Source organism: Eriocheir sinensis, unplaced genomic scaffold, assembly GCF_024679095.1.
Source record: "Eriocheir sinensis breed Jianghai 21 unplaced genomic scaffold, ASM2467909v1 Scaffold790, whole genome shotgun sequence".
NCBI lineage: Eukaryota > Metazoa > Arthropoda > Malacostraca > Decapoda > Varunidae > Eriocheir > Eriocheir sinensis.
In genome coordinates this window covers 174,767-188,627 of record NW_026112154.1, presented here as the reverse complement: position 1 = coordinate 188,627, position 13,861 = coordinate 174,767, and the positions used below count along the sequence as shown (strand labels likewise).

General features: G+C 43.4%; 1 protein-coding gene across 1 annotated transcript in view; it reads right to left on the bottom strand.

Annotated features, from left to right (window-relative positions):
• LOC126994420 (protein SpAN-like) overlaps positions 1-12,965 on the bottom strand; it is a 28,834-nt gene extending 15,869 nt beyond the window's left edge. Inside the window, exons 1-3 of the mRNA XM_050853731.1 lie at positions 12,883-12,965; positions 6,912-6,947; positions 283-318 (exon numbers count right to left, since the gene is read on the bottom strand). Of these exons, the coding sequence (XP_050709688.1) occupies positions 283-318; positions 6,912-6,947; positions 12,883-12,945 (135 nt within the window). The 5' untranslated portion in view covers positions 12,946-12,965. The remainder of the gene's footprint in view (positions 1-282; positions 319-6,911; positions 6,948-12,882) is intronic.
• Positions 12,966-13,861: the final 896 nt, after the last annotated feature.

Here is a 13,861-nt window from a genome sequence, read left to right as displayed (position 1 = left end):
GGGATATCAATCAGGTTCTAATGAGTGTTTTTAGGCTCATGGTACAGAAGAAGGGTCAAACTACCACCAGGGTCATAAAAGCCTTGTCAAATAGGTGTTCTTGGCGACGACCCATGAGCTTTTCCGCGATCTCAATGTCCTCGCCACACGCATGAACAGACTGTACTGCTTCATGTAGCAAGCCTCCAAACACCTGTACCTTGGTCTTGGCCCAAGAGACCTGAAGTCCCAAGTAATAAAAGCAGTACTTAACAAAAGTGAAAATATTGATTCTGTACTTACGTCAAGAATGATTGGAGTCGCCGCACGCTCCTCGTCCTGTTGGAAAGAAAGAGGCAGTGTATCTCTCTCTCTCTCTCTCTCTCTCTCTCTCTCTCTCTCTCTCTCTCTCTCTCTCTCTCTCTCTCTCTCTCTCTCTCTCTCTCTCTCTCTCTCTCTCTCTCTCTCTCTCTCTCTCACACACACACACACACACACACACACACACACACACATACACACAGAATGCTTGATATTCTCGAGGATAAATACCTAAGTTACATGGTTACTGAACCAACTCGACTATATAACACATAACACCTTGTTAGAGCAACTCAAGGTAATCTAGTCAGTAATGTCCAGGATGGCGGCGGCTGAGTGGTTAGCGTGACGGCGCCGCGTCCAGGACGACGAGGGTTCGTGCCCCGTCCGGTGCCACAAGCTGGGGGTTTTCAGCCGCCGTCGAGTGGCCTAAAGGTACCCACATGCGGTCCAGAAGACCACCTTTCAACACGGACTCTAGATTATCTCTCTAAAGGTTTGGGCCATTGATGAGCTCCGGGGGGCAGCATGAGCCAAGCAAGATGGCGCCACATAAACACTTGCCTGCGCATCAACGGGCTGGGGCCGACCATCAGGACCCATCAAGAAACCCGACCGAACCGGACTCATTACTAAAAATATGTAAATAGGCAATAAAAACAGGCAAGAGTGCATGCATGCCCCCCTTCCCCCGCACACACAAGGGAACATAACCCCCTCTTCCCTCGCACACACAAGGGAACATAACCCCCCCTTCCCCCGCACACACAAGGGAACATAACCCCCCCTTCCCCCGCACACACAAGGGAACATAACCCCGGAGACACAGGTACAACCACATACTGAAAAGTATTGATGACACGTTGAGCGCTGCATATTTTAATGTTGCCACATATTACAGATGTAAGGACAAAATGCCATCATCATCATTATTATTACGAACATTATTATGATTATGATTACTATTATTCTTATCATTATTATTATCATGATTATTATTATTAACTTTACTATGATTACTGCTATTATTATTATTTATATTTTCCTTTTTATTTTCAATCATGCTACTTTGTTCATTTGTCTCATTCATTTCATTTAATTTTCCACTGATGTATATTTTCAGCTCTAGGGCTGCCTGGTACTTCATGCAATAAACCGTTTATTATTATTATTATTATTATTATTATTATTATTATTATTATTATTATTATTATTATTATTACGTCCAGGACATCTGCATCAGAACTGACAGCAGCGCCACATCCAATAGTGCATTTCCCTATTGTCAGTAGCATTTTGTTCCCTCTAACACAATTTCATAAATAATTTCATATCGTCTATCTGTTCTATCTGTATCTCCAACGCCCTGTTCCTTCCAAGGGGTGGCCGCGGCAGAAGTGTCTCCCTGTTCTGGCACTCCCTCTCAGCACACTCCATCCTACTACCTCCTAATCTTGCTCCAGTGCTCGCTCACCCTATTGATCCACTTTGTTAGCCATTTTGTTAGCTGTTTTTTTTGTGTGTTTTTGATTAAGGCGCGAACTGTTATCTCACTTGAGGTCCGGTATACCGTTGCCTGCTTTCACAAGTTGATTGTAGTAAGGTGAGATAACACAATAGCCTTTTTAGTTAAGTGATGTGTGGCCGAGCGGTAGCCGTTATAAGTTCACTTTAGTTCACTTTTGTTCTCTCTCTCAGGTTGATACAAATACCAAATGTATTTTAACTGTATTAACAGTTGTACTACATAAGGTTTACAGTTTACGTGAGCGAGACGCACGAAATCAGAGACAGCCACACCGCTGCAGGGCGCGGAGCGGCGGAGCACCGCTCGCCTGCCCGTCACCCGTCTTCTCTCTTCTCTGCGTTGTTCGCCTGTTTTATTTGCTTGTAGTGCGTCCGGAAGGGTGGGGCTTCCGGTTGATGACTGTTGATGAAAGTCATCATTTGCTGATCCTAGTGTCAGTTCATCACAGCTTCCCACGGCCAAAAGCACGACGTGTTGTTAGACATCCTGTTGTGCGACACCGACCGGGTGTCGCCACACGTACAGTCATACATACACATGTACATTATAATATACACATTACATCGCTCGGTTCTCTAAAGTCGCGACCTCGCGACTCACCCGACTCTTAAAAGCAGTGTACCTACCCATGTTACAGTCGCACAATGTGTACTAGTTAAACGAGGTCCTGTTATTGCTTAAAAAAAAATATACAAGTCAGAGCCCGCTTAACGATACAGCATCGAAATGCCAATGATAATAAACATAATCATGGAAGTAACACGAAATGGGCAAAGTACATACAGGGCGAGGTAAACTTGGCAAGAGTCGTGGACATGGAAGCTCAGTACTATTTCGAGAAAACAAAATAATAGCTCAAAAAATTATTTACATGATACATCCAAGTAAAATTAAATTGACTAAACTGTCATTAGGATACATGGTAATGGAGCTATGTGGAATAGTAAAAGAAAAGGAACAATCCTTGAAGAAGATCTGCTACACACTGAACCTACGAGTCACACCTGGTCACAAAACTGTCGCAGAGAAACACTCATCCGTTGCGTGACAATTAATTGCCAGTGTCGTTACCCTCGGCATGCCTTCGAGACGGGTGGGGTTTACAACAATAGATAAGGTTGTGTGAAAAGAGGTAATGTTATCCGTAGAGTCTCCTAATAATTACAATGTGATAACAAGGACAAGTCTGGAGAACCTTAGAAGCATCGGCAGTCAGCACCACTAACTCCTAATACTCCGTTTTACAGGTCTACAGTACTATAAAAGAAAATCCTGTCACTTAGTTGTGAAATCACTGTTGTAACAAATCTCACTGAAATATATAATTCCAGCATAATTGATTAAAGTAATTCCAGCATTAATAAACATCAAATGACAAAGACAAATTTCCACCTATCCCTCGATCGTAGCGAACGTGGATGACTGACATCTTTGACGCCAAAAATAATTCCCGTAACGGGTAACAGTGGTATGTCAAGTAAGGGTAAGTAAGACTTGTCTGCTTACTTCCAAAGCTTACAGATATTCACATGCTGGTTACGATAAAAGCTAGGGACAGCATCTGCTCAAGTTAAGTCTGTTAGTGCAGAGAAAAAGTCTGTTTTAAGCAGAAGCACATGAGGTTCAAGGTTAAATTGTACCTATCCCTATGTTAGTCTACACCCTCGGTTATTACGTTTCCAATTAAATTAAGAAGATTGACTGCCTTGCATCAACTCAGCAATAAAAGAAAATAGTGGGTTAGAGTGAAAAGTATTACTCAAGCACTCCTCTTCTCGCATGAAAAAGATGCAGGCAAAAGCTTAGGAACCAAACATAAATTAGTAGATGCGAGGATGCAGGTTATAGTCGTGTGGTGGAAAGATACACAAAGCAGCGTCAGGCTGAACCTCAAGCCGGCGCTAGTCTTTGGAGACGATCACTATGCACCATTCTGTGCAAAAAAAAAATCGTAAAGCTCAAATTTCCAACCACCTATTTATCTGACTATTTCTGCCTAAACCACGGGTAAAAGAACACACCAAGGAATTTTTGATTACCGCTGGTGACACCCAGAAAGGTTTAGGTCAGAGGGTCGCGAAGGCCCCCTTCCCCGACGAACGTGTCGACGGGAAACGAAGCTTCAAAAAGGACCCAAAATTATTTTAAATGCCATAAAAGTTGGCTGATAAAACCGTGTAGGTTGCCAGTGGGGCTGTAGTCAAGGGATACTGCACTCCTTCGAAGAGGAACTTTAAGGACAATCATGTACATAAGGAACTCTAGTAATAATCTAGCATTAGCTACAGAAATGGTTTCTCCATCTGTCTAGTTTCCCTGTTTAAAACACGAGATCAAATCAGTAGATAGCCTATAGGCGTCCACTGGCCTATTAAAAAGGCCACTCGTTTGCACAGTGTCCACAGCAAAATATACACCCTTTATGAGGCTGTGTTGCCCATCTTCCCCAAATGTTTCAAGAAAAAGTGATCAAAACGCATCATAATCCTTCCGTCCAGTGAACGCGCTCCTGTTTATGAGGGCCCTGCGCCCGTTCCCGGGATTGACCTTCGAGCGGCTGAGAGATATTTAATCTCCCGGATTTGACACGAATGAAATGTCCATGACAATCTCACTTTGAAACAAGAAGTCCCTGGCCGAATAATCTGCCTCCCTTGCTACCCTGCGAAAGGCCTAACTGCTGTTGCTGTTAGCGGGTGATTAGGGGCAGAAGCCATTGTGGGATTAGTAAGGTAAGTAAATACCTCTTGGTTGCACATGCAGCGTAGGAGGAGCAAGCACTCTTTGAAGACTGCTACACTCCTTACATGAGAACAGTTACCGTTATCCTTGACGGCACTGTTCTTTATCTCTACCCACCCCTCATAGTCCTCTGGTCAGGTTTCTCTGCCATTCAAAGAGTTCCTAGTAAAATGAGGAGTAAAATGGTAAAAAGAAAAAAATATTGCTGCAAAATAAGTAAAGTAATAATCATTCACCGCTAAGTATATGCTCACTCCTCCCTATGCTTATAAAATGCATAATAAAAGAGGAAAAAAAGAATAATGAGTGAGGCTTAGCAAGACATAACTTCTCCACTGTGCAATAAAACACACAAAAGAAAGGAGAAAAGAAAATGAATGATTATACATAAAATGCGTAACCATGTTACTCAAGAAAAATATTAAACATCCACACGCCAGAAAAATCAACAGCTGAAAAATCTAATAGATTAGATACGGCCCCACACGCCTAAACACGTGAACATAATAATAGTAATTCACCTGAAATAATGTTACAAGTGGTGTAATTACTGAAACCGTATCAATGAGTGTCAGCTATAATGTGTTAAAAACCTTGAAGACAGCAACTCGATGCCCCACTACTCAGCACGCTCGCGTCCTTCGCCTCGCCGGTGGCAAGGGCAGGGCTGCAGGGGTGGCAGGGTCTGCCGTCCCCCGTCTGGTAGCGGTGGTGGGAGAGGCGGCGGGCAGACAATATACGCCCACCAGTCACCCTCAAAGGTCCGAGTTGCCTGGCGAAGATAAGTGCGCACCTACGACGAGTTGTGTCGTAGGAAGAAACAAATGCCTGGACACCCCCAAGGAAACTTGGTTGTGTGGAGGTGAGAGGCGGGGCGCGCGGGCTGTGTGGAGGTGCGGGGCGGGGCGGGGTGTGCTCTCGGGTGCGGCTGTGTGCTGACTCGACTCACTGGGGCAGGAAAACCGCGCGCTGATGTCAGCGTATGCTTGCTGTGTCCGATACCGTTCACTGCCCCCACACACTGTCACTGAAGCTACGTTTGAGAGAGAGATATAACAATTCGGAGTAGTTCGTAACCACGCTGCACATCATTTATGTTAATAACTTTTGAGCGTTACCTTTTTTTTTACGTGGTTAACAACGAGGCGGCCACCAGCCACCATGCATTTTATGTTATGTTATATTAGAGATAACACCTATAGAACACTTCGGAGAGGTCCGTAAACCGCTGTTCACCATTTTTGTTAGCGATTTTTAAGTGTTTTTGATTAAGGCGCGAACTGTTATCTCACTTGAGGTCCGGTATACCGTTGCCTGCTTTCACCAGTTGATTGTAGTAAGGTGAGATAACACAATAGCCTTTTTAGTTAAGTGATGTGTGGCCGAGCGGTAGCCGTTATAAGTTCACTTTAGTTCACTTTTGTTCTCTCTCTCAGGTTGATACAAATACCAAATGTATTTTAACTATATTAACAGTTGTACTACATAAGGTTTACAGTTTACGTGAGCGAGACGCACGAAATCAGAGACAGCCACACCGCTGCAGGGCGCGGAGCGGCGGAGCACCGCTCGCCTGCCCGTCACCCGTCTTCTCTCTCTTCTCTGCGTTGTTCGCCTGTTTTATTTGCTTGTAGTGCGTCCGGAAGGGTGGGGCTTCCGGTTGATGACTGTTGATGAAAGTCATCATTTGCTGATCCTAGTGTCAGTTCATCACAGCTTCCCACGGCCAAAAGCACGACGTGTTGTTAGACATCCTGTTGTGCGACACCGACCGGGTGTCGCCACACGTACAGTCATACATACACATGTACATTATAATATACACATTACAACTTCACAGGTGTTCTCTCCCTGACACCTCTTCCCTCAATCCTTCCCTCATAAACTCTCTTGACAAATTAACTCTCCTCCATGCTCATCACGTGTCCAAACCGTCTCAGCGCACCACGCTTCACTCACTCGACCACTATAAAATTCATGTCTCACAGCCTTAGGAAATGACAGGGAGCACAAAGGATTGGAAGATTGGGAGCTTTGTCCTTCTATGTATACAGGTGTCGTCAACGCCATACACTCCTGCTGAGCGAGTCCATAACACCGTGGGCCAGGCCGATCAGCCGCAAGACTTCCTGGCGAGACTCACCGTTGTTCTGAATTACTCCACCAAGATACGTGAGCTTTTCCGCGATCTCAATGTCCTCGCCACACGCATGAACAGACTGTACTGCTTCATGTAGCAAGCCTCCAAACACCTCTACCTTGGTCTTGGCCCAAGAGACCTGAAGTCCCAAGAAATAAAAGCAGCACTTAAAAAAAGTGAAAATATTGATTCTTTACTTACGTCAAGAATGATTGGAGTCGCCGCACACTCCTCGTCCTGTTGGAAAGAAAAAGTCAGTGTATCTCTCTCTCTCTCTCTCTCTCTCTCTCTCTCTCTCTCTCTCTCTCTCTCTCTCTCTCTCTCTCTCTCTCTCTCTCTCTCTCTCTCTCTCTCTCTCTCTCTCTCTCTCACGCACGAATGTAAACAGATCAACATTGTTTATGATCGATGACACTTTGCGTGCCAGGAACAATGGCATAAAACTCAAATGTAGACAAGTAAATTCAGACTGTACCAAATTTTTCTTCACCAACGTTGTAGTGCGAGAATGGAATAAGCTCCCGCCTTCAGTGGTCCAGTGTAACACGATTGACTCCTTTAAAAACAAGCTCGACCGTCACTTCCTTCAACTTAATATTAATTAGAGTTGAAATGCAACGTTTCGGAGCCATCTGATTAATGTAGATTCACTTTTAGGTTTAATGGACAGACCACCTAGTCTGGACCATGGGGTGTGTGTGGTCTGGTTTTCTATGTAACTCTAAGTAAAATCTCTCTCTCTCTCTCTCTCTCTCTCTCTCTCTCTCTCTCTCTCTCTCTCTCTCTCTCTCTCTCTCTCTCTCTCTCTCTCTCTCTCTCTCTCTCTCTCTCTCACACACACACACACACACACACACACACACACACACACACACACACACACACACACACACACACACACACACACACACACACACACACACACACACACACACACACACACACACATGAGATACATACTCCATAATCTTTGATTATCATAATCATAATCATAATCATTGATAATCATAAATCTTTGATTTTTTATATCAGTGCTGTCCAAACTTTTTCGCCCATTGTACCCTTTAATACTTCTCCTGCTGTTACGCACCCCCATGGCTGATTAAATTAAATTAAATTATATTATATTTATATTTATATTATATTATATTTAGGTACACGTACATTACACGTCCTTCCTAGGTACCCGTCCCTCCCTCTCTCTTTTCCTTCATACACTTTTATTACTTTCTCCATCTCATCCAGACCCACTACATGCACCTCTTGTATAACTCATGTCCACTGCACGTATTCTTGATTGTTGTGCTGCATTCCATGTCTCTGATCCATATGACAGAGTTGGCAGGATAATACTGTTACCTATTCACTTTTGTACCCCCTTGCTCATACTGTTTCCTCTCATAACTCTCCCCAACACACTACTGCCTATCTGCCCTTCCCTGCTCTTTCCCTCACCTCACCTTCCATACCTACAAGCGCATAGCTGGGCACGATAACAGAAAACCTTATTCCCGATAACAGGTAACTGATAATGGAAAACCTTATCGGTGATAACCGATATTCGTTAACTGGAGACACAAATATAGGCGATAACCGATACCCGATACCCGATACAAATTCACAATTCCGATACTAGCTAGCGATAAGTCCGATAGGCGAAAACGATACTATATTGATATTTCAAATAAAAAAAACATAGATGAATTCAAATTTTCATTATCTGTATTTTAGAAAACTTACAAAACCTGAAAACCACACGTTGACACGAACCTATGGACAGTAATACTACAAACGCCTGAACCGGTGTTGTGTTATTTGGCGTCCCCACCGTCAAAAGCTGGCGCTTTTGTTTACAAACACTGGTCTCTCATGAACTGCGCATGCTCAGACCAGCAAGCGTAGACCTGTACAGTCTCACAAAGCTTTTTATCCGTAATTGAGAGTTGCTGGAAGGCTGAATCAGACATATAGTACCACTTCCACCATCCTCGCTGTTTCTAGAACGACACTGTATGAGTTTTATTTATATGTACAGAGTGTAGTTCTAGAAACAGCGAGGATTGTGGTACTGTATGTCTGATTCAGCCTTCCAGCAACTCTAAAGTTAAAAGCTTCAGACAGATCACAGTAGGGGCTACGCTTACTGTCTGAAACATGTAGTCGACGAGAGACCAATGTTTGTAAACAAAACAGCTTTTGCCCAGCTTTGACGATGGGACATCAAATAACACAACACCAGTACCTTTCAATACCATGGCTTGCTCACACAAACGAATATGGAATATCAAATTTGAGGCAGTGAATAATCATTTTTGGGGCAAAGTTAAATGATTGTTCTCTTGATATATTAATTTTTGAGTAACATAAAAAAAATAACCTAGTGTTTTAATGTTGATCTAAGTGTGAAATCTCTTCACCGAAGATATTCCATACCCCGAAGTTTTTTTCATACAACACCGGGCGCCCGGGCCACGCATGCGCAATAGGGAGGAGACTTTTTTACTGAGAGGCGGAAAAAAGTAGCGATTATCGCTAGTTTGGTTACAAAAGTAACGAAGATACCGATATATATTTAAATAAGTAGCGGATGGCCGATAACCCGATTTTGTTATCAGCGATAAAGTATCGCGATAACTTATCGCGATAACGCCCAGCTATGTACATGCGTATATAAAAGTGTCCTTAAATATTTAAACTCTTCTCCCCCAGGCTTATCCTAAACTTATTCGTTTGTTTGTTTGTTTGTTTTTCACATCAAAGGACACAGCTCAAGGGCAACAAAAAGAGTACCAAAAAAAAAAAGCCCGCTACTCGCCGCTCCCATAAAAGATAAAAGTAAAGAGTAGCCAAAAGAGAGGTCAATTTCGGGTGGAGAGGTGTCCTGATACACTTTTCTTGAAAAAGGTCAAGTCATAGGCAGGAGGATATACAGACAAAGGAAGACTGTTCCAGAGTTTACCAGTAAAGGGGATGAAAGAATGGAGATGCTGGTTAACTCTTGCACAAGGGGTTTGGACAGCATAGGGATGAGCAGTATAGGGATGAGTCGTGTGCAGCTGGGCCGCGGAAGCGGGGAAGGCATGCAGTTAGCAAGTTCAGAAGAGCAGTCAGCATGAAAATATCGATAGAAGATAGAAAGAGAGGCAACATGGCGGCGGAATTTAAGAGGTAGAAGGTTGTCAGTAGGAAGAGGAGAGCTGATGAGACGAAGAGCCTTAGACTCCACTCAGTCCAGGAGAGCTGTGCGAGTCGAACCACCCTCTCACGCGAGATGCATACTCCATACAAGGGCGGACAAGGCCCCTATAAATGGATAGCATCTGTGTGGCGGAGAAGAACTGGCGGAGACGATACAGAGCGCCCAACCTCGAGGAGGCTGATTTAGTGCGAGGAGATGTAAAGTTTCCATTTAAGATTTTGAGCTAAGGGCAGACCGAGGATATTTAGTGGTGAAGATGATAACAGCTGAGTGTTGTTGAAGAATAGGGGATAGGTGTTTGGAAGATTGTGTCAAGTTGATTGGTGGGAAAATTTTTGAGGCATTGAAGGACACAAGGTTCATTTTACCCGAATCGGAAATGATAGCAAGGTCGGAGGTTAAGCGTTCTGCAGCCTCCAGCCTGGAGTCATAAAATTCCTGTCGAGAAGGTCTTCTGTTGAAAGAAATTGAATAATGCAGAGTGGAGTCGTCGGCGTATGAATGAGTAGGACAGTTTGTTATGGAAAGAAGATCATTGATGAATAACAGGAAGAAAGTGGGTGATAGGACAGAGCCCTGCGGAACACCACTGTTGATAGGTTTAGTGGAAAAACAGTGACCATCTACCACAGCGGAGATAGAACTTCGGGAAAGGAAGCTGGAGATAAAGGAACAGAGAGAAGGATAGAATCTGAAAGAGGGCAGTTTAGAAAGCAAAAACTTGTGCCAGACTCTATCGAAAGCTTTCGATATGTCTAGCGCAACTGAGAAAGTTTCACCGAAACGGTTAAAAGAGGATGACCAAGAGTCAGTTAAGAGAGTAAGAAGATCGCCAGTAGAACGCCCCTTGCGGAACCCATATTGGCAATCAGATAGAAGGTCAGAAGTGGAAAGATGCTTTTGAATCATCCGGTTAAGGATTGATTCAAAAGCTTTAGATAGACAGGAAAGTAAAGCTATAGGGCGGTAGTTTGAGGGATTGGAAAGGTCACCCTTTATAGGCACAAACTGTATGAAGGCGTACTTCAAGCAGAAAGGAATGGTAGATGTTGATAGGCAGAGGCGAAAGAGTTTGACCAAGCAGGGTGTCAGCACGGAGGCACAATTGTTAAGGACAATAGGAGGCACTCCATCAGGTCCGTAAGCCTTCTGAGAGTTGAGGCCAGAGAGGGCATAGAAAACATCGTTCTTAAGAATCTTAATAAAAGGCATAAAGGAGTCATAGGGGGATGAGTAGGAGGAATATGCCCAGAATCGTTCAAAGTGGGCTTTTTACAGAAAGTTTGAGAAAAAGAGTTCAGCTTTAGAGACAGATGAGACGGCGGTGCTGCCGTCAGGGTTAAAGAGAGGAGGGAAAGATGAAGAAGTGAAATTGGAGGATATATTTTGGCTAGGTGCCAGTAGTCCCGGGAAGAATTAGAAAAAAACAAGGTTTTGACATTTTCTATTTATGAAAGAGGTTTTGGTAAGTCGAAGAATAGATTTTGCACGGTTCCGGGCAGAATATAAAAATTATGGTAAGCAGGAGTGCGAAGGCTCTGGTATCTTTTGTGAGCTGCCTCTCTATCTTTGACAGCACCAGAATAAGCGTGATTAAACCAAGGCTTTTTAGCATGGGGAGTAGATAAAGTACATGGAATGTGTGCCTCCATTCCAGAGACAATCACCTCTGTGATGCGCTGAGAACACACAGAGGGGTCTCTCTCCTGGAAGCAGTAATCACTCCACGGTAAATATAAGAAGTTCATCCTCAGGTCGTCCCACCGAGCTGAAGCAAAATGCCAGAGGCATCGTCTCTTCGGTGAGTCCAGAGGGTGTACAGAAGCGATAGGACAGGATACAGAAATAAGGTTGTGATCGGAGGAGCCCAACGGAGAGAACAGTTTGACAGAGTAAGTTGAAGGGTTAGAGGTAAGGAAGAGGTCTAGTATGTTGGGCCTGTCTCCAAGACGGTTGGGAATACGTGTAGGGTGCTGAACCAACTGCTCTAGATCGTTGAGGAAAGCAAAGTTGTAGGCTTGTTCACCAGGCTGGTCAGTGAAAGAAGATGAAAGTCAAAGCTGGTGGTGAGCATTGAAATCTCCTAAGATGGAGATTTCAACGAAGGGAGAGAGAGTCAAGATGTGTTCCACTTAAGAGTTCAAGTGGTCAAAGAATTTTACATACTTGATACAGTTAATTGAGAAATAAACCGCACAAATTTATTTAGTAATAGTGACAATGAAGTCTTAGCCAGATGATGGAAAATTATGAAGTCTAGGTCATCACGAGAGCATGTGATGTCGTTGCGTACGTAGACACAACATCCAGCTTCGGATTGAAATTTGGGATAGAGATAGTATTAACAGAGTAGAGATTACTGTCAGTAGCCGCCGAGATCTGTGTCTCGGTGAGGAAGAGAAGGTGAGGTTTACAGGAGGAGAGATGATGCTCCACAGAATGAAAATTGGAACGAAGACTGCGAATTTTGCAGAAGTTGATATATATAAAAAAGAGGAGCTATCAAGACGCCTCTCAGATCGAAAGCCAAAAAGGGGAGTCCTCTCGGGGGCATTTGTGCTCCCCCCCTCTAAACGGGAACTCTGAAGCATTTTCTAGTGAAGCAATCATAAATTTTGAAAAAAATAGGAAATGGTATGCGTTGCTTCATGTATGTAGTGTTAAGTGGATAGTAAGAGGATTTGTCTTTAGAGAGCATTCTGAACTAATCTCTGGTGTTGATGAGACAACTGGGTAACCGAAAGAGAGGAGACAGGAAGAGTCTTTGGTGGGTTGCAGCACCCTCCTCGATTCCCGTAAATAACTCATCGAGGGTGGCATACTCCTGTTTCGGTGGGGGTTTTCCTACGTACTCACAGTGTATACATTATATATATATATATATATATATATATATATATATATATATATATATATATATATATAGATATATATATATATATATATATATATATATATATATATATCACTTACCTTCGCGGAAGCAAGAGCGAGGGTGCAGAAGGCAAATGCCAGCCAATACATGTGACGGCCCATCTTCTCCTAACGACCCCCGGAAGAGGAATGGTGTCATCCAGCTCTCAGCCTGTCATTATATAGCCATAGAGTTGTCCCTCCCCGATACCCTCGCCCCCCGGCACGCACACTCCCGCCATCAATTCCACGGATTCAATTTCAGAAACGTGTCTGCATTTTTAATTCGTTCAAGACCTTGAACCGAAAGGCTAAGTTTAGTCTCTCTCTCTCTCTCTCTCTCTCTCTCTCTCTCTCTCTCTCTCTCTCTCTCTCTCTCTCTCTCTCTCTCTCTCTCTCTCTCTCTCTCTCTCTCTCTCTCTCTCTCTCTCTCTCTCGATGATGTTGAAATGTACAGCGTTTTAAGGCAGTCACTTAATAACAGCGACTCACTGATATTAGGAGACTTTAACCTCCCCCATATCGACTGGGCGACACTGTCAGGTACAGAAGGCGAGTCACATACAATGATTGATTTTTTAGAAGAAAGTTACATAAGCCAAATGGTTACTCAACCAACTCGACAAAATAACATACTGGACCTTGTTATAGCGACCCAAGATAACCTTGTCAGTAATGTCACGGTAGGAGAATACCTCGATTCTTGCGATCATAGATTAGTGCGCGTCGACATTGGAGCTCAAATATCAGTGACTGAAAATAAAGTAAAGGTGCCAAATTTTAAAAGAGCAAATTTCGTAGAAATCCGACAAAAACTAACGGAAATAAAACTATCAGATGATGGCAACGTAGTGGAAGCCTGGCTAAGCTTTAACAATCATTTACTCACTCAGCAGAACACATTTGTTCCATTGTGCGAGAAGCGAAGTAACACTAATAACAGCCCACCTTGGTTTAATAGCGAAATTAAACATTCGGTTAAGGAGAGAAAATTCTCTTACAGGTTAAATAAAGAACAAAACACGCCCGAAAACATAAG